The sequence below is a fragment of the Sylvia atricapilla genome, chromosome 3 (genome assembly GCF_009819655.1).
Source record: "Sylvia atricapilla isolate bSylAtr1 chromosome 3, bSylAtr1.pri, whole genome shotgun sequence".
Taxonomy (NCBI): Eukaryota; Metazoa; Chordata; class Aves; order Passeriformes; family Sylviidae; genus Sylvia; species Sylvia atricapilla.
In genome coordinates this window covers 23,730,501-23,749,983 of record NC_089142.1, presented here as the reverse complement: position 1 = coordinate 23,749,983, position 19,483 = coordinate 23,730,501, and the positions used below count along the sequence as shown (strand labels likewise).

Genomic DNA, 19,483 nt, shown 5'->3' with positions numbered 1-19,483 from the left:
AGAGCCCAAAAGGCAGAAATCATGTCTGAGTGAATCATGTCTTCAATTTAGACCTGATCCTGGGCCCCGTCAATCATGCCTTGATCTCAGTAGAATCTGCTTATAGATAGGAAAAAATTAAACAAATTGCCTACAAATACTGCAACCTAAGAACCAGAGAGTAGGAAGCAAACACTGGAAACTGCAGAAAACTTGAAAAAATCCCTGGAGACAACACAGTAAATCAGACTGTGAACTGAGACCAAATTAATATAAATGCTACTTAGAACAGTCCAGTTTCTCCCAACAAGGAATTGCATTCTCTCAAAGCAATGGCAGGAGTTTGTAGGGACTCCTGACTTATTTGTCTGGAAAAGCCAAACTAGATGACAATCAATGGACAGAGAAACGCCAAGTGACTCTGACTAACTAAAAATCCTTCCAGCTACTGACTCCCCACATCGAGTGAAGAAACTTCTCCAAGTTGGGCTCATTCCCTGACATTCAGAAAAGCAGACATCCCGTTCAACCCAAAGGGTAAATTTCCAAAATCAAGAGTCAGTCTGACTCTCTCTTGCATGGCTAGACTCTCTCTAACATAAACAACAAGAACAACAACAACAACAACAATAACAACAACAAAACTCTGCAATACAATATATAAATATTAAACTATTTACAAAACGTTCCAAATGTGACCAGAATAACAGATTTTTTTTTTCAGACTTTGAATATAGCCTGGCATTTTCCAACCTCGGTCAGGACCTCTATGTCTCACAGAACAGAAGTCTTTTTTTTTAAATGCTTTCCCTTTTTCCTTCTCTTTAAGCAAAGTCAGAAGTTAATGAAGCTGAACAAAGCCTCTGGGTCAGTTAGAGTGATCTCTTCTGCAACACAATGGTTCCCAATACTGGTCCTTGCTTTTTTTCCCGTCTGACAGGAAACTCATCATCTAATTATGCTTTTAAGTTAACATAATGTTATATGCAATAACTCTTTAAAGGGACATGATACTGCCCTTACAATCCAAGAACTGAAAAGGTAGCCCATATATGGAATCCGTTGGAAAAAGGAAATATACCGACAAATAAACCATGCATCTCTTTAATCTTTTTGTACTTTGCCCTTCATTTCAGAGGTGATGATCCTTCATTAGATAACAAGTCAGAAAGAATTATGCCTAAGGAAACACCTTGGAACCAGAACAACAGTAAAAGGCAACTCAGTAAAAACATCTTTTTATGAAGCAATAGAGATGGCTAAAGATACTGAGATAATGAAGACTGAGAATGTACAGTCTTGAAAACTTGTGAGTAAAGAATTACGACAAGATATGCAATTACCCATATTACATACTGCCTCTCTTCCTGTTCGGTTGAATAGTTAGCAGAGTTGGGCTTAATTTCTTGTTCCATGCAATCTTTCTGTGACCTCATTAGCCAAACCCCTCTAACTTCTCAAGTCACCAGAAGCTTAAGTAAGATCCAAAATAGGAACTCTTCTATATAGTATTCCAAAATTCACCCATTTTCTGTAAAAGCTTTTTAAAAAAATACCCAAGTAAGTCTGAATATTGCTAAAGTAAATTTTTATTTCCTCACGACAAGTATTCTCTTACAGGCTGCTTCCTCTATGTATGCTTAGCTATGACTAATCTTCCTCATGGAAAATTCTCACTAACTTTACTGGAATTTTCTCGGAAGAAACAAACATTTCAAACTGCTGTTAATCCCAAACCAGAGTGGATTTCTTATTTGCAATGTCTTCAATCAAAAATTAACACTGAATTTGATGGAAAATTGAGTGGCAAAAGTATTTCAACACAAGATAGGAAATCCTATTAATTTTCCGAAACAAAGTAGCCATGCTTAATATTTGTTTTTAAATTATCAATGAAGAATTGCATTTTCAAGTGATGGTAACCCAGTCAAGGTCAAAGGAAATACTTGAATTTATTTCATGTGAAAATGATATTGGTATTTTGCTAAAGGTGGAATTTTCCATTGCATATACACCCTTCAATATATATAAGTGTTCTTCCCAAGATGGGAGCCATTAACTTTTCATGCAGTAGTTTGGACTGATGCATTTTGTAAATGAAACTCTGTGAATGAAACCATTTCAAAGACTCTTTTTGGAAATGCCCCAGGGAGAACTGAGAATTTAATAAGTCAATAAATGCACCTATAAAGATCCACATTAAATAGAAATGTCATCCTCATTAGTTCTTTACATCTGTGCAAAGTCAGGTGTACCAACCAACAATCAGAATAATAGGATTTTTACAGCCCTTTTCTCTTGCATAAATGACTGCAAGAGGTGACAAGGAGAAAAAGGAATCTAGGTCCAGGAAGTCTGATGCTAATAATTCAAATGATCTCAAGGTTCCACTGATTTCAATTACCTTACCCAATTTAGACTAGCTAGGAATCTAACATCTGATTAACTTGCTATCATGATGAGCTGCTCTTAAAGGAAAGAATATATCTGCCTCATCTGCTCCACACATTCACCAGAATCATATGGAGAGGCAGCAAGTCGGAAAGGTTGGACCACCTCCTTATGGTTCAAATGTTACAGAAATGGTCAATGAAAATGTTAATCAAAGAGGAAATTGACCAAGCTGCTGTACAAACTGACTCCACATCCTGAAAAGTTTAGAAAGCAAAGGTTATCTCTAAGGAGCTTGTTACCTGATGTTTTTGTGGATCAGTAGTGCTGTGGGAAAGTGCAACACCTGGAAGGTGCCCATCGCCAGGAGGTTTCCCTGCCCCAGTGCCAGGTGGAACATGAGATGTGGTCAGCAGCTGAGCACTGATGGGACTGTAGCCATTGGAAGGCTGATGAATGTTGTTGGAGGCAGCAGCTACTTCATCTTCATCACCAGAATCCGTAATCAGGATAAACTCAGCCTTAAAAAGGTCATTCTCCTGCATTTCTCCTTTGCTTGAATGACACCTCAGGGACTGCAAAGCCGTTCGAGTGCTGTCTGTACAGACAGTAGACACACAGTCTTGTTTGGCCCCACTCTTTAAGACCAGCTCATCAGAGACTGCGTCAGACTGCAAAAGATACAAGGAAAAAGATCCCAATTAACTGCATTTTATTTGTGTTCCCCAAAATGTGAAGCAATTTTGGCTTTAGGTAGTGGCTGTCTCTACACTACCAAAAGTGCAGTAGGCAAATGAAGGACTTAGGCATGAGTACACAGCAGAAGCCACTTCCCCAGGGCGTCCCATCTTCCAGCCCCCAGCCAATGCAGAGGGGGTGCCTCCCCAGCAACTCACAGAGCAAAAGGAGGCTCTGAGCACAGCGAGGGCCCGAGACACAGCCAGGAACCCAGAAGGAGAGTGCAGTGAAGCCAAATGAGCTGTCAGACCACACTACACCAGACATGATGGGAAGGCATCCTGACCGCGGGATCCACAGAGCACACAATGCTCCTCACAGGAGTCCGACAGACAAATCTGGGACAAAACCTATACATATTAATGAAGAAACAAAGGCCCTTAAGACAAGGCATTCTCTGAAGAGAGCAAACAGATGCAGAGGTCAGAGAGCTTTGCTGTATGTTCAAGCTTCACAGCACAGACCACAATTGTTCTTCGTATTTTCTGCAATTTCCAGATCCAGTATGTCACTTCTCAAGCATGCTTTAGAAGAAAGCAGGAATAGTGCAGACTGCACATTTGTCACACATATAATTAAATCATTCATTATAGAAACTGCTATTGTAAATCATATTTTCCTCAGAGGAAGAATCAGGTAAATTAATAGAAATATTTTGTACTGCAAGAAGAAGCCTCCAGATGGGGCTCATATTTGAATGCTGCTTGAGGAACATAGTAATTACAAATTTCCACTTCACTTGCAGCTCCATGAGTCTTGGAGTTCAGTTCTCTGAAAAAATTTTGGACCACAAAGAGGGATATCACCATTATGACTTTGACAGTGTTATTTTGATTATCTGATGTTGGTTGTTGAAATATTGTTCAAGTTCCAGACATTTTAGTAGAGGGACTAATCTGTGCTATGAAGGCCTCACAACTGCATCAATTGCCAGAAAAGTTTCCTCTGTTTAAAGAGAAACACATGGGGATGGATGACAGGAAGACCTAATTCTGCTTTACCTTGGGCATTACTTACAACAAAACCAATACTGAGCAGCTCTGAATGCAACTAATGAGTTAAACTGCCTTGGGATAATAGTCCAGTGGATGTCTCTTCAACTACATCCATCCTTTTTTCCAGACCTAAACCCTTTTTCGACAGATAGGACAATGAAATGCTGGAACATCTTCAGGTCAGATGGCTGTGAACTCCTGTGAAAGGTTTATTACGTGGAAAAGTACCCAGACCTGCAGCCCCGGCAATATCCCAGGGAAGGAGCTGTTACACAAAAGCAGAATTGCCATAAGCATTAATATTAACCTGAGGACTGTGGTAGCCTTTCAAGCAGCATGGAATAAACTAAAAGAGCATTAAGTTTTGTGAGGCAGGAAAGAAATGACAAACAAAGGACTGACTAAAGGAAGGAGAGCCAGTAATGTTGTGCTGCTGGCTTCACTGTTGCAGGAAATCACAGGGACAAGTTTTCAAAAATCAAAAGCTCACTTCCCCTTTGATGCATTACTATGCAGCTATGAAAGGAATTGGCACCTTTCTGGAAGCATTTGCTGAAACCAAGATCCAGTGAACAACTCCTGGTCAATTTCCGTGTGATAACATTCCTTGCACACCACCCTTGCTGTCATGAAGATCTGGAAGGAATCCCCCTCATCTGCCATTGTATGACTGACAGAGGACAAAATTAGGATGATCAAGGGTTTCCTTACAACATAAAGTCTGCCAAAGGCAAAGCAAGCTGTTGAGCTTTCTCTTGAACAATGATTCCACATCTTGGTAATTAAACCAAGCACAGGCCAAGAAACCATTCAAGGGAAAGAGCTTCAGTTCAGCTGTGCTCAGAATAAAATTTTCTTTATCTTTTGAAGAAGTGGAAAAAGTAATGCAAAAAAAAAAAAAATCTACCTTATTTACAATTTTTTGGTTGCTCAGATCCTCTGGTTCCTCTGGAATCGTCACAAGGAACTTAGAGATATCCACAACCTCAAAATGGGTTGGAAGTTGTCCAATGGATGGTACAAATGTGAAGGCCAATGGTTTGGTTCCAGATTCTTGAGAAGATACCTAAAAAACACAAAATTAGTTCAACTTTTTATCCAAATAAATATTTTTATCAGAGTTGAGATAATATGAATAATATGAAATAATTAATCTACATAACTTACATATCTGTTATTAACTCTACTGGTCATTGTTTTGGTGGAATTTTTTAATTGGCTACTTGTATATTAAAGCCTTATTAAACATAAAAAATACTGCCTTGGTTATACTTATCAACATTCTCTATATTCTAGTGGTGTGGCACAGCAGACAGGAAAACTTTTGTTTGATAGCTTGCTATTCTTTCAATTTTCCATAACAAAATCAGAAAAGCATATTCAATCCATTTCAAGGCTCTTTTTATCTTTCTTTAACTCCACTTTAGTAGGACAACAATTCAATTATACCAGTGTATCTGGGAAAATTAGCTCCTAGAGTATTTGCTTAACAAAAACCAAATCGGAAAAACCTTTGCTAAAAAAAAAAAAAAAAAAAAAAAAAAAAAGTCACATTTTCTACCGCAAATGCAGCTAATTCTGAGCAATATCTGAAATAAATTGTGATTTAAGCATCTTCTCCATTTTCTTTGGGCTTTCCAGCCACATATACCAATTAATTGCTTGTCTGTCTGCTTATTTCTCCTCTCCCTGTTGCCCTACCTCAGTAAGTCTGTGGATATAGGGCCTGAATGCACCAAAGACAAAAGAGACTAAACAAAGACAATTTCATCTAAATGTTCTATTTTATCACAGTGCTCTCAAATAAATTGAATCCCCTTCACAGGATAGGAACAAGGAAAAGAAGTTTGTATCATCACGAAACTCTCAGTTGCTTTGTCAGCTATTAGGAAGAGGAACTGCACGTGCCTTCACAAGGTAAATAGAGGGAACCACACCCCAAACCACTGAACCTGACACGCTGGCTTTCCCACTACTTTTCAGCGTAAAAATTCTTTATTCTGATCCAAAGCTATGGAGTACATTGATTTTTCCTTTGTTATATCATCTGATGTAAATCTTATGACTGTTAATTGTCTTTTCAATGAACCCTAATATGCAGAGGCTTGAACTGTATTGAATCATACAGGACAAGAGGACTATTGCTTCAGCTCCTTTATTTTTTTTCTTGCTTGCTTGCTTGTTTAAAGTGAAACAAATTGAAGAGCTATGACTTCATTATGCTTCTTTGTAATTTGCATCCATAAGTAAATAGCAATTATGGAACAGAGTGGAATTATGGCTTACATTACTTGATCATCTTGTGGCTGGAACATTAAAATGATGGACACAGATTTCCAGTTTTAAAAATCTCCAGGCAAAGATTAGTTACATCTACTAACAGCTGCCTCCTGGACTGCCTGGGCAAAACAGAGGCAGGTTATTGTAGAAATGCTGTCAACTGGTCCTTCCTCTACATTTTGGAAGAACTGTGCTCTCTCAGACACATCCAGGTGTGCAGGTACGAGGTGCTCTCCTACTTTTACTCCCCCCTCCATTTCACACAAGTGACCAAGCAGTGAAATATATCATGCACAGCCTGAATCAACAGTGAAAGAGTAACAGCTGAATGCTGTACCATGCCAGGAGCTTGGGTTGTTATTTTATGCGAAGGAGACACAACAGCTCTATCCTTCTCTCAGAAGCTAAGGTACTTGAGTCTGATCATTGCTTTTCATAAAAGAAAAACACCATTTTTAAATATTAGCCAGCACATTAAACAGTTAGTCCTTGCACCTGATAAAAGCCAGCAGAGTACCATCAGTCCTTGAGTACTCTCCAGCGAGCAGCTGCCAATCCCTACAACCCAGCCAGGGACACAGCCCCCAGCCGAGCACCTGCTGCACCCAAAGGTGCCTTCAAGCTGCAGGATTACCTGCACACAGGCAGGAGCACCCAACACAGTAGCATTAGTGATTTCTGTACAGGTGACACAATTCACTGCAGTCTCACACAGTACCTGGGTCTACACTAAAATCAGCTAGAGATGGCCTTTGCTGTCCTGAAGACCTGAGTTTTACTTTCATCTTCTCTATCTAATTAGGAAGTGTAGCTGGTGACTTTGGCTACCTTGGTTGATTTTAAAAACCTTTTCCTCCTCTACCTCACCCTCTAGTCATGCTCTTATTTTGACACTTGGCAGCAGCTGTTCTGTATCACTGGACATTTTTGTGTCAGAGAGCAAAACATTCCTTATAAAAGAAAAAGGAAGAGATGGAATAAGTGTGCAAATAGTAAATCCAAACAATTTATGGCAACTTCCAATATAGTGTGGCAGCACTGCTAAACTCGCACTATTTTATCTGCATATTTGTAATGAGAAAATACAAACAAGAAATCAGACTAGAGGCTTCAGGCTGTTGCATAGTAATGGAGATATCATGACATCACCTGATTTTGTATGTGTCTTACCATGCACTTCTAATTTCATTGCTTTGGTGGAAAAATTACAGAACACACAAAGAAATCTTGCTGTATTTGGCCTAAAGATATTGTGGAAATAACCACCCAAACTGCTTGCAAGCAAAAACTATGATTGGAAAATAAATAAAAATGGACAAACGAGGTTCTTTTCAGATGGGAGGCACCATTAAGTCATGGCATTATTTATATTCCCCTAGTGCATATTATTTTCTTGGAGTTTAGAAAGCATACATAAGCAAATAAAATCACTGCATTTCAGGCAGTTTTAAGTTGCTAGAGACTTCACTAAGCAGTGACAGGACTGTGCTCCTCTTAGTTTCAGTCATGGCAATCGAGAAACAGGAATATCCAGCTGGTAAAACTGGTCATGCAATCTAAGCTGCTTCACAGAAACCTAAAGAAGCAAATATCACATGACTAACCAGTCAAGACTGGTGGAAAACAAAAGAGAAATATTTCTTGCTTTAATTTTTTAAGTGCTTATTTTCATTTTATAGATTTTTTTAAATAAGTAAAATACTTTGATATTTTAAATTTTAATTTAACAATGTGAAGCAAAAAGAACTGTTACATACTACTTCCTTTCTTAAGATAGAAAAAATATTTTTGCACCTTTTTTCATATACTCATCTAATTTACTATCTCTCTCTCTCTCTGGCTGATATTAATAACCCTGAAGAACTGAAAAGAAATGGACTTCCAGCACTTCATTACATCTACTGATAGCCATTCTGATATGTAGAGGTAAACAATAAAGGAAAAAGCTTAAAATTCAAAATTAAAATATATATTAAAAATAGATGAAACTTATCATCTTTTCTCCATAATCAGTAGTAACAGCAGAGGTAATTCAATTCTATACATTCCCTGCTGCTGGAATTCACTTGAATCAATACAGTCACAGCGGCAGAAAAATACAAAAAAAATACCAAATGTGACATCTATTGAATTCAATACTAAGGAATTCTGGTTTATTTTATATCATCAATCTTATGCCCATAAAATAATTGATTGTGTATAATAACTGATTGTTTATAATAGCTGATTGTTTATAATGCAGCCTTCGCATTAATTAGTTCTTTGAAGAATACAAATTACAGAGTTTAATACAAATAACCTTTGAATATCCATTGGTGGCTATTGGCAGCTGCATAATATATTGCCAAAAAGCTTCAAAACAAAAAATTTGTTCTAGATGACTTCCATGAACTCCTATGTCATCAATTTACAAACAGGTTTGTTGTATTATAATTATAATTAATGCCATCAATTTACAGCTGCCCTGGGGATAGTAACTTAAATTATATTAATTATTGCTTTCATTACCACAACTTCTGTAGTCCTTACTTGTAGAGCCCATTTTTATTGTCTTGGTTACCTTATGAACACAAGCGAACACTTCCATTTAATCTCTCATATGCTCTATATGCATTCAGCATACTGCTTATTTTGTAATTTAAATTGAGGTTCCATTGTCAATGAGTGCTTCTCAGAACTTCCTCCTGGAATACAGATTGCTAAAGTGAAATTCAATATGCTGGTTCACGTTACCACTTCTTCCACTGATTTGCTAATGTAAGTCATTCCATTAATAAAACAACACCCTGAGAAAACCTCATTCTTGAAACATCTACTTCTTCATTTGAAAATATTTATTTGTTTAAAGGACCGAAAAGGAAAGTATGAGTAAATAACAGCAAAATAACAAGTGTGTACATCATGAAATAGAAACATGTTGACTGAAGCATCGTTTTGGTCAGAGCACAAATTAACATGCTCACAATTCCTGAGTGATAAATATACCTCTGACAGTCAGAGAGAGCACAGCTAACACCATTCAGCCAGTCAGGGAGAGGGGCCATCCAAATACACAGCCCAGATTCTGTAACCTCTCCTTAAACTCCTTTTCTATGTTCAGACTAAAATCAAACCTCAGAGACATTGTCTCCTCCTTGAGGAAAAAAAAAAAAGATCTAGTCAGATGGAATTATCAGTTAATGAGATGTAAGAATCTTCATATCCGGACTTAATATAGCCATCACAATAACCTAATATGGATTAGCTGTTTATTGTGTAATATTAACTCTGGCTTTTCTAAAACCTTCTACAAACAGCAGGAGATGATCATCTGAACATCAACTTTCTCTCTGTGAAATTTCAGAGGAAAAAGCTGAACCCATTCCAAAAGTCCAGAACGAAATTACAGTCAAGATGAAGTTTGTTCCAAAGTTCCCAAGGATAGCTGTGGTCCAGAAGCTTCCCCAAGCTTTATGATGTGCCCATGCTATCACATTCAGCAAATCATTTGTGCTTCTTTCATTATATCAACACATACTCAAATGCACACAAGTATCTTTTGAAAATGAACGTGTGATGTCTGTAAATCACTGGAAAAAGCAAATGAATAATAGTAAAAAAAAAATTTAATCTATTATTGAAAATGCAAGAGGTCATTCAGATTAAGTGGGTTTTTTTCAAACATTGTTTTAATTAGCTCTTCAGCCCAGCAGACTTTATACAACTGTAATTGCTCTCTGATACTGCCCTACACATATGCAGCTAAGTTTGATGGAAAGTAAGTAAAAATAATGTTTAATTTCCTCTTTTTTTTTTTTTTTTACAGCAAGTAAAATAACTTGCCTGTTATGCTTACTTGGCTTAATTAAATGCAGTGTAACTAAATGGTTGTAAAATATTAGATCCTAAGATAACCTGGGTCTTTAAATCATATTTATAGTATTGCTGACACCCTTAAACCCCTTATTTGCTTCCAGTCTCTGAAACTTCCCAAGAAGCAACATCTCCCAAGTTAAAACACTGTGATGTAACACCCCAAGCTGCTCTAGTCCATCACCCATGCACAAAACCACAGTTAGGCAGTCCCATACCCAGACTGCCCCCAGCTTCTCCCTCAGCAGGTAATCACCACTTCCTTCTGGCTGTCCTATGTTCATTTTGCTGTGTAGATCAGCCAGAAATTAAGCTGAAATATTGCTGCTGATTTTGCACTAGTGTGGCTACACATGCCATCTTGCCTTCCATAGAGGCAGTCAAGGACTGACAAAAGTGGACTGAAAAAGTTTGAAGGCTGATTGCAAAATAATTTTTTTTTTTAAATCAAAACAAAATAAAAAGGTGGTGCTGTCTAACATGCACATGGACTGCTTCTCAAATATTTTTATATTGTTCATTGTCAGAAGACTCCTTGGGAAATGTGAGACTGTAGATAAAGAAAAATAACTGCCTCGAAACTGGAGTCCTTACAAGGCCATAGGACTTCATACATAGAATAACCTTATGCCTTCATATGTAGAACACCCACACTAGCCCATTAACAGATATATTTAAAAACTGACATACATAATATATGCTTATGCAATGTCATGACATCTCTGCCCAATAAAAAAGGCTGGTGCACTGGTTAGTCACATTATTATAGCAGTGATGCAAAACACATCTAATTTTCCAGTCTATTTTCGAGCAATTCCATTTTGATTACTCAATAAGAAATTGAAACTTAGGATTTATTCTTTTTCCTGTAAGAGTTTCTTGCAATTTCATCCCTGTAAGAGTCCCAAAATGCTGCTGTCACCCTCACAGAAACCTTGAAGCACGTTCTCTTTATTCTATATGACGCCATTCCTCTCACTGTCTTTCCCAAAAGCTGTGCCTATCAATAAGAGGGTGCAGTTTTCAAATTAAGCACTAGGAGGATAAATAAATCCCTACTTACTTCTGTCAGAGCCAAGACATCAGTCTTGTGGGATGATGCTAGCAAGAACTTCAATTTTAAAGTATCAGGCATTTGCCTTTTGATGTCACAAAATGTCTGAGACATTGAGGGCCACAGGGATTCCAGCCAGAGCAGTTCCCTCCCCACAGAGCTGAGGCTGAGGTTCCACCGCCACACACTGAGCGCTGTCAGTCCTGCCTGTGGCACCAGAGGAGAATCAAGCCCAGTGGTGCTGCCAGCATAGGTGAGCATCTCTGCCATTCTCCTTTCAAAAACCCATTCTAGAGCAAGTTTGGTAACACACCAGTGACATTGTTGCAAGCAATACATTTTGGGAGAAGGTGGTGCCCAGCATCACAACTGTGCCTGCACATATCTCTGCATGTGTTGAAAACTACACCCTCTTATTGACAGAATGACAGAATAGTCTGAGTCGGAAGGGACTCAGAAGGATCAACGAGTCCAACTCCTAAGTGAGTTGCTAGGGATTGAACCCAATTGAACCCTGCCATTCTTTGCATATGCTTTAACCAACTGAGATAGTCTCCTAGCAGACCATTAATTCTGTACAATGGATTAACCACAGAGTGACTCCAGAAAAAGGATACATATGTGCTAATACTACATGTCAGTCATGCTATCATAGCTTGAAAGCTGTTGAATGAAAACAAGGGATTTTAAAAGGTGCTCCCGAAAGTACAAGCACAAGACAATAGCAGAAGCCTTGAAAATGCAAGTGTGGAACAGGAGCCCTAGGGTTACAAGTACAAATCATTAATAATGATACTCACTGCAGGAATTCAACCTTGTGTGCTGGTATCAAGAATAACAGAGGAAGCAAAGAACCAGTATCTGCCATACAAAAAACATCAAACACCATCAAATTTAGATATAGGATGTGCTGGCCGATGAAAGAGGAACAAGTAAACTGTTAACAAAGACAGTAAAGTAGCTTCAAGTGGGCCCAAAGCCCATGGTAAGCCCCACCACCAACATCATCCACCTTCCTGCAAACAACTGGAGATGCAGGCAGCTTCCATAATAATGCATAGAAAATAAAAGTGGTAGAAATGAGAAAGTTGTCTAGGTTACTTTCTACTGTGTTATCGTTGGGAATGAGCTGCAATACTGTTTGTACTTCAAGCATGAGTATGTCTGTACCTATACTACATCATAATATGTCCCATGTATGTGAGAGTTTGTTTGCTCTTGGGTGAACAATATAATGAGGAGGTGCTAGGAGAAAACAGATTGAAAAGAGGGTGTGAGTGTAGTGCACAAAAGTCTTTCCTGAATGGATAAACTCAGGGGATTAGTGGTCTAGTTGAATACAAAATAAATGATAAATTCAGAATACCAAGTGTCAGCCCAAGACCACCAGAGCACACTGCAATCAGCAATGAACAAGTAGAACCCCACCCAAGACAGCTACATCTGCTGTACACACACAAAGACTGCAGGATTACACATACATGTCACTCTCTTAGAAGCCAAAGGCATAGAAGTAGAGCCTTCTCCTTCTGCTGTCCTGAAGGGCTGGCCATGAGTTAGTACATGAGGGCTTGAGAAAGCTGCTTGAGTAATCAAACACACTATGTGAATAATTATCTGTTTTAATAACAACAGCCTCATTCTCTTAATGATAATATTTTGAATAGAAAAAGGGTTCATTAAAATGTTGTTTTTGAGAAATGCTTCCTTCAACTTGTTCCTGTCAGGGAAAAGGGAATTAACAACATCATAACTCTGTGATTAGACTGCTAATTTTTCAATTAGAGTAACTACATTTTTTTCATCTCTGTACGTGTTTCACTAGCTTACGTAAGTTGCACAAGGTATCTCGTCTCACCACCCTTGAGATTTGGTGGTGATTTGGATGCAGCAGATGAGATTGTGCATTTCCCACCTGTGCAAGGCACAGTTTAGAAAAAACTGTTAAAAAAAAAAAAAAAAAAAAAAAAAGGTTTTTTTGGAAAAAGAAGTTTTGAGGCACTGTCTTGCTGGTTTGCTTACATGCAACTGTAGGAGGACTGGTACAGCCCCACTTTAGCAGATGAGTTACACTTCAAACTTCTCCAGGTTAACAGTTGTGTGTGAAATTCCTCATGGACCCTTATGAGGATATGCTGGATGTCAGAGCTCTCAGTAGTTCTGGGCAAGCCTGCTGTTAGCAAGAACACTTTAGCAATATTTTGGCAAACACAACATCATTTGTTTCACAACATCGTTTTCTCGGTGTTTCCCCGGGTATAACTCTATCCAAAACACTTCAACACAGTGTGAACACCCCAGTCATCCAAGTCTGACAGGAAGAAATGAACAACCACAGCCCTTTGTACCATAGTCACCTGCTAATTGTAGCATTTACTCTAAGAAAAATTGTCCTCAGACCTGAAGAGCTACAGTTCCAGGTTCAAATTCATTCTCACTGCCAACACTCCCAGCAAAGAAAATTCTTTCCAGGAGAGAATACAGGACACTTTCCAACATCCCCCACTCAGGGACTGCGGCTACCTCTGTAAGATTTAATGTGCTCATTCCCACGCCCCAGGTTAACAGATCCTGTCATTACCTCCTGATACAACCAACCAGCTCCATCTGCTCTCATCAAAACACCAAAATGCAGTGATATGCTCATACACGACTGGCAGCTACTACATGCATATCTCCACTGACAGCTGCCTCCTCATTTTGATTTTCTGATTTCCTAAAAGTTTCTTTTTCCTCTAATTTTCCTGTTTTATTACTGTTGTCTGCTCTCAGCTAAACAAAACTTGTTAAAAGTACTTTCAAGTTTTTGATGCACTTTCCAGTTTAGTTTATTAAAATATTTTCTTTTTTAAAACTGTAAAAAGTAAGGTAATTTGAGTGTTAAAATGGTTTCAACAAGTTTTGTTTAACTGGAAAATAAATTTTCATTTAAAAGCAGTGGATCTAGTAGTAGGACAGTAAACTAAATGTGATTTGGTTCTGGCAGCACAGATTCTGTAAAATTCTTTCCTATGTTTGGACTCTGCTATAATTTTAAAATAGGAATCAATTTTCAATAGATATCTCCTTTCCCAAACTGCTATAACTTGTGTCTGGGCACTGGTACTGCTGAGGAACTATATTCTTGGAGCAGAGATCCAAAGAATATTAAGAAAGAGTTGTGTTAAATTTTCAAAAGGCCATACAGCTGCCACCCACACGCCAAGGATAGATAATGGCATATCTTTCATGTTTTGGAGTTATCTCACTAAATGATCATGACATACTCTCAAATATGTTTTTCAAGATTCAAAAAGCCATCTGGCCTCTGAATTTAACAATACATTTTATCAATCAGAAAAGGGTATTTTGAAAAAAGAAAAGCAATATTGTCATAGATTTCAACACAGGCAAATTACAACCTGATTCTCTATCTACTTATATATGACCAGACTGAGGGCTTCTAGTTAGTCTGTCACCATTGTTTTTCTACAGTCATTCTAGCAGAAAGCAGTGAAAGTCTTGTAATATCAGCTAATCCATATTGCTCAGCTCCTTTCCATAAAGATGAGAACAGAGTTCTCAAAGATGGTACATTAGGGATACACAGAGTAGTTTGGAAATACCAGCTGCTAAATTTTCAGCTTTTAAACAAAGCACACATAAGGGAAGGCAGTTAATATTTTAATCTCTAAGAAATGGATTATTTCATCTTGCATTATCAGCAATAAGCTTCCCATCAGAAGCTGCACTCTTTACAGTCAACTGTGCCAGGCATTTAACAAATAATCAATACAAGCTCATCTACAAGCATTCTTACCTGTCCCCTACTAATAAAACTCAGAGGGCTGATAATTCAGATGCCTCCTTCTGCAGATTGCTGCTGGTAGTATGTAGAGCACAGTTGGAAGATAAATAAAAAATGAACATTAAAAAAGCAGCAACAATATGTCTGTGATAAAACTGAAGAAGAGGTCATATTTTCCCCTTCTCAGCAAGGATTTTGAGAGGTCCTTTTAATGAGCTATTTTCTGAGTAGGTCTGTGTGGGCCCAGAAGAATGCTGGCTACAAAGAGTAATTATTCTGGCACTCAGCTACTAGCAAACAATAGGATAAAGCTGAATGGCTGTTGGCTTCTTCTGCATGTTCACAGGAGGGCACAATAATAAACTTAGAATCTTGTTTTCTTCTCTGTGTTAATCATTAAAAAGCAGCTGTCTTTAAACATTTAACTTGAGCTTTCCCAGATACCAAGAACACTGCATGTTTAACAGTGCTAGGGTCTTTTTCATATGGCTTTATCTATTGGGAAAAATAGCTACACTTGTTCCAATTAAATAACTTTATTTTAACTTACTAAATAATTTTACATTTTATATATATACAAACTTGACTTTGTCTCATTAAAAAACTTTGGCATAATAATTCACTAAATGCAGTCGTGTACCATTCCTCAGATATTTTAGAGTGTAGGAGAAAGAATAGAAGAACTGTAGGAGAACAGCAGCCTGTATATTTTGCACCAAGAACAAGCAAAATTTCTTTAGCCAAGAAATCTGGGTAGTGAGAAAACACTTCATGACCAAATACGCTACTAATGTCAGGCTTCTAAAGAGTCTTCCAAATTTAAGGAAAATCCTGTCAGTGTTATAAAGAGTTTCAGTTGAACACATGTAAATAAATTCTTTCAATAGATGCTACAAATTACCTAAAAGTACCAGAGGATCAAAGGATTATAAAAAAGAGGAGGGGGCCTAACTGAAATGGACAAAAATCTACATGCTGTCTACTGATACTTTCTTCAGAAGTTCACAATATTAGAATACAGGTGACAATGCAAAGGAAAACACTTTTGCATGTAGTGAGAAACAATGTCGATTCAGCACTTAATTCCTATGTATTTGTACTGTCATGTTGTATCTTCATTCCAGGAAATTGAAGGAAGGCATGAATGTATTAATCATAGCTTTCGATTAAAGAAGCAATTGAATTAATTTACTGACAGAACTGCAATACACGAGATTTTATAAATATTTTTACCACCCTAAAGTAATTCAAAGCTTGTATTTCCTATAATATCCCAAAACAAACTCAGTACAATAAAGGTTGACCCTGGCAGTAATCCCAGTATATTTCATACAGATCCTCAAATCATCCCAATCACCAGCGGATATACCCAGAGGTCAATACTCTCAAGTTGTGTATTAAGTGACATTCCTGACATACATTACAAGGAACGGATTTTGTCTCTCCTCCTGTAAAGGATACTTAGCATTTTGATGATGTTAGGAGCGTTCATAAGTCAAGGTTCTCTTGTGCTGTGTTTTCTGTTAGCTAAAGACACATGCCCTCTTCTTCAAAGTCCAGGTTTTAGAGTCCAGAATTTTGGGCCTTGGCTCCTTTTGCCTTAGTGGGAGATGAATCTGCAGTCTCCTAGAAGCAGAGCTGACAGATTCAGGGAAAACATAGTTGCTTACTGCAGTGCTCTAAAATGCCTGGATTGAGGAGAATCCTGCAAGATTTCAGGAGAAATGGTAAATTTTTTTTAATGCATTTTTTCTTAAAGTTACTTGAAATAAGTCAAATTTTACCCAAGAACTGAGTGAAACCGAGTATGATTCTGAACTTGGTCTTAGCTTTGAAAAGGGAAGAAATATACCTTGGATGAAGACTGAAATTCAAATTCAAATTAAGTAAAATAGGAAGTTAATATACAGCTAAAAAAATGAAAGCATTTCAGTTATCAGTTTTCTAGTTTGAGATATCAGTCACAGTTTTAATTTTCAAGAGCAGGGATCATTAAACCAGAAATCTAATATATATCCTTCATCTAAATTTAACAGAAAAGACCCTATAACTAAAGCATTACTTTTTCATCCAATGTTTTGACAAGATAGAAGATTTACAGATAATAAACAGATTTGGACATCATAAAAGTCCTTGTTTTGCATCAGCAAATGACTCTTGCAAGTATTCTTTATCCCAGAGATTATATGTCCTCTGAACAATATTAAGAAATGACAAGCATTTTTAATAAAGATCTCCTATCTGCCTGCACAAGGCACCATGCAATCTGTGAATGGTTCATAATCAATGTCTTCTGAACAGCTTAATTAGTTTACATAACACAGAAGCATATCTAGTCTCAAATTAAAAAATAAAATTAAAACCCCTGAAACTCAAAGTCATATATCAAGACCATCCTAACAGCAATGTATTGGCAATCCAATCAAATTTTAATTATGGACACTTCTCACTAATTCTTTGGATTATTTTTAAATATTCTTAACTCAGTTTTTACAAAAAAGACAATGTACTATCTATATCAAATTCTTTTTCATAGTGTTAGACTTTATGTTCCTATTGACTACAGCTTCTGCTTCAGGAGAAAAGTGATGGAGGAGTTGTGTCTTGCCATGGCTATCCAGGTGACGTTTTGACTACAGCAGAGGCCACAGGCCAAGGGGAGAGCTCAGGCACCCAAGAAAAGCAAAAGGCAGATATATCCACAGGCCCAGTCCTCTTCCCTAAAACACCCATTCTCTGACTCTTAAAGCAAGCATAATCAGTGACCTGTTCTCCCAAAAAGTTGTTCCCTCATGCAGTATTTGGCTCACAGCTCCAGTCTCTGACTTTTCATCTGCCCTGCCTATTAGGTATTGTTTGTTAATTAGCCAGAAATTGGCATGGAGAAAAGAATTTAAAAGTTAAGGAAATGAAAGAAGTTATTTCTGGAAGTAACTTAAAAGCCCTCTTGTACCAAGGTATTACTTTTTCTCTGCTTTCCAAGAAAGATTCTTTTAGAAAATTACCATATATACTAGTAGATGATGAAATTTCATTAATTTAAAAGGCTGCCTTCAATTTCAGTAGAAGTCAGATGCTGACTGTTCTGTTGCATGTTGCAAAACCATTTCGTTTTATGTTGCCTCAACAGACTCTATATTGCCATTGTACATAGGAAATCCCATCTCCTCTACACTTCTGCAATGGACCAGGAATTTCTCATTTAAGTATTTTCTTCCACATTGAAAAAGTTAGTTTGCTTGAACAAAGGCTTTTAACAGAACATATTTTGCTTTATTCATTTTATCTGGAAGGTGCTTTGAATCGGGGAGGGAATAATTAGTGGAAGCACCAGAATGGAGAGACAGAACTGCTTTTGAATATGTCTCTCTTTGAATGACAGGAAGGAAACTCACCCCACGTTTCCTACAGTGCTGATGAATGACCCAGCTACCAGACTGTTTTCAGATGTCTCTTTCTCAGATGTCTCTTTCTCTCAGCACAAGCTTTGAAAGAGGTCTTCCACCATTAGCATCAGAAAACAGATTGCCAAAGGTTGAAAGCTTCCTTCTGATAGCCTTTTTCTAGTCAGAATTGTTAGACCCAGTTCTTGTTATACTGGTGTTAGAACCTTCCAGAGAAGGGGAAGCATTTGACTCAAAAATCTTGACAATAAGGCCTTCTAAGAAGGATTTGAGGAGCAGGAAAGAAGTTTTTAGTAACTCTGAGGCGACAGGTTTTGTTCTGCAGCTCTCAATGAAACCTTTTGCCTGCAAGAAGCCAAAAAAGCTACTGCAGCACCTGATGGTCACAAACAAGCCAGAAGGTTGCAGGTGAAGGATCTGCACATCTGATCTGTCAGATGCCTTTATTCTTCTTCCAAAACAATGTATATGAAAAATACACTTGGTCACAGATTTGAAGCAATTGGCAGACATTTTTGTTTGGCTCCTCACTAGTGCAAAATAAACACAAGATTTAAGGCTGTATGGATCAACAGCTGTTCTTGGCAAAATTCAACAGCAAAAAAAGGTTCAGAGAGTGATTTGTGCTACAAAAACAAAATCAGGTCTGCTTAAGAACTCCTTCTCTGCTACACAGGACATAAACTGTTTCTTAGTCATTGCATTTTCACTCCAATTTACTAGAACCTCAAACATTCAATAGAGCATTCAGGATTAAGAGGCTTTGGCATGGTTTCTGTAGAAAGTGCATGTCTTTGTGCGTGTGTGTGTTTGTAAAATGAAACACAGGAGAATGCTATGTGGGTGGAGGTGAAGTGTCAAGAATTTGGGATTTGCTTTCACAAATAGCTAGGTCAGCAGACTATATACTTGTCCTATTACAATACACTAGGCCTTGCTCACATGAAAAAAGTTTTTAATAAAATTTTTTTAATGAAAAAATGTAGATTTGAGTGAGATTTTA

At 37.7% G+C, this 19,483-nt stretch overlaps 1 protein-coding gene across 2 annotated transcripts in view; it reads right to left on the bottom strand.

Moving 5' to 3' along the window:
• Positions 1–19,483, bottom strand: part of MLIP (muscular LMNA interacting protein) — a 104,406-nt gene that overhangs the window by 55,447 nt on the left and 29,476 nt on the right. For both annotated transcript variants that reach the window (XM_066314944.1, XM_066314945.1), the window contains exons 2-3: positions 5,011–5,169; positions 2,673–3,041 (exon numbers count right to left, since the gene is read on the bottom strand). In XM_066314944.1, coding sequence (XP_066171041.1) covers positions 2,673–3,041; positions 5,011–5,169 — 528 coding nt within the window. The remainder of the gene's footprint in view (positions 1–2,672; positions 3,042–5,010; positions 5,170–19,483) is intronic.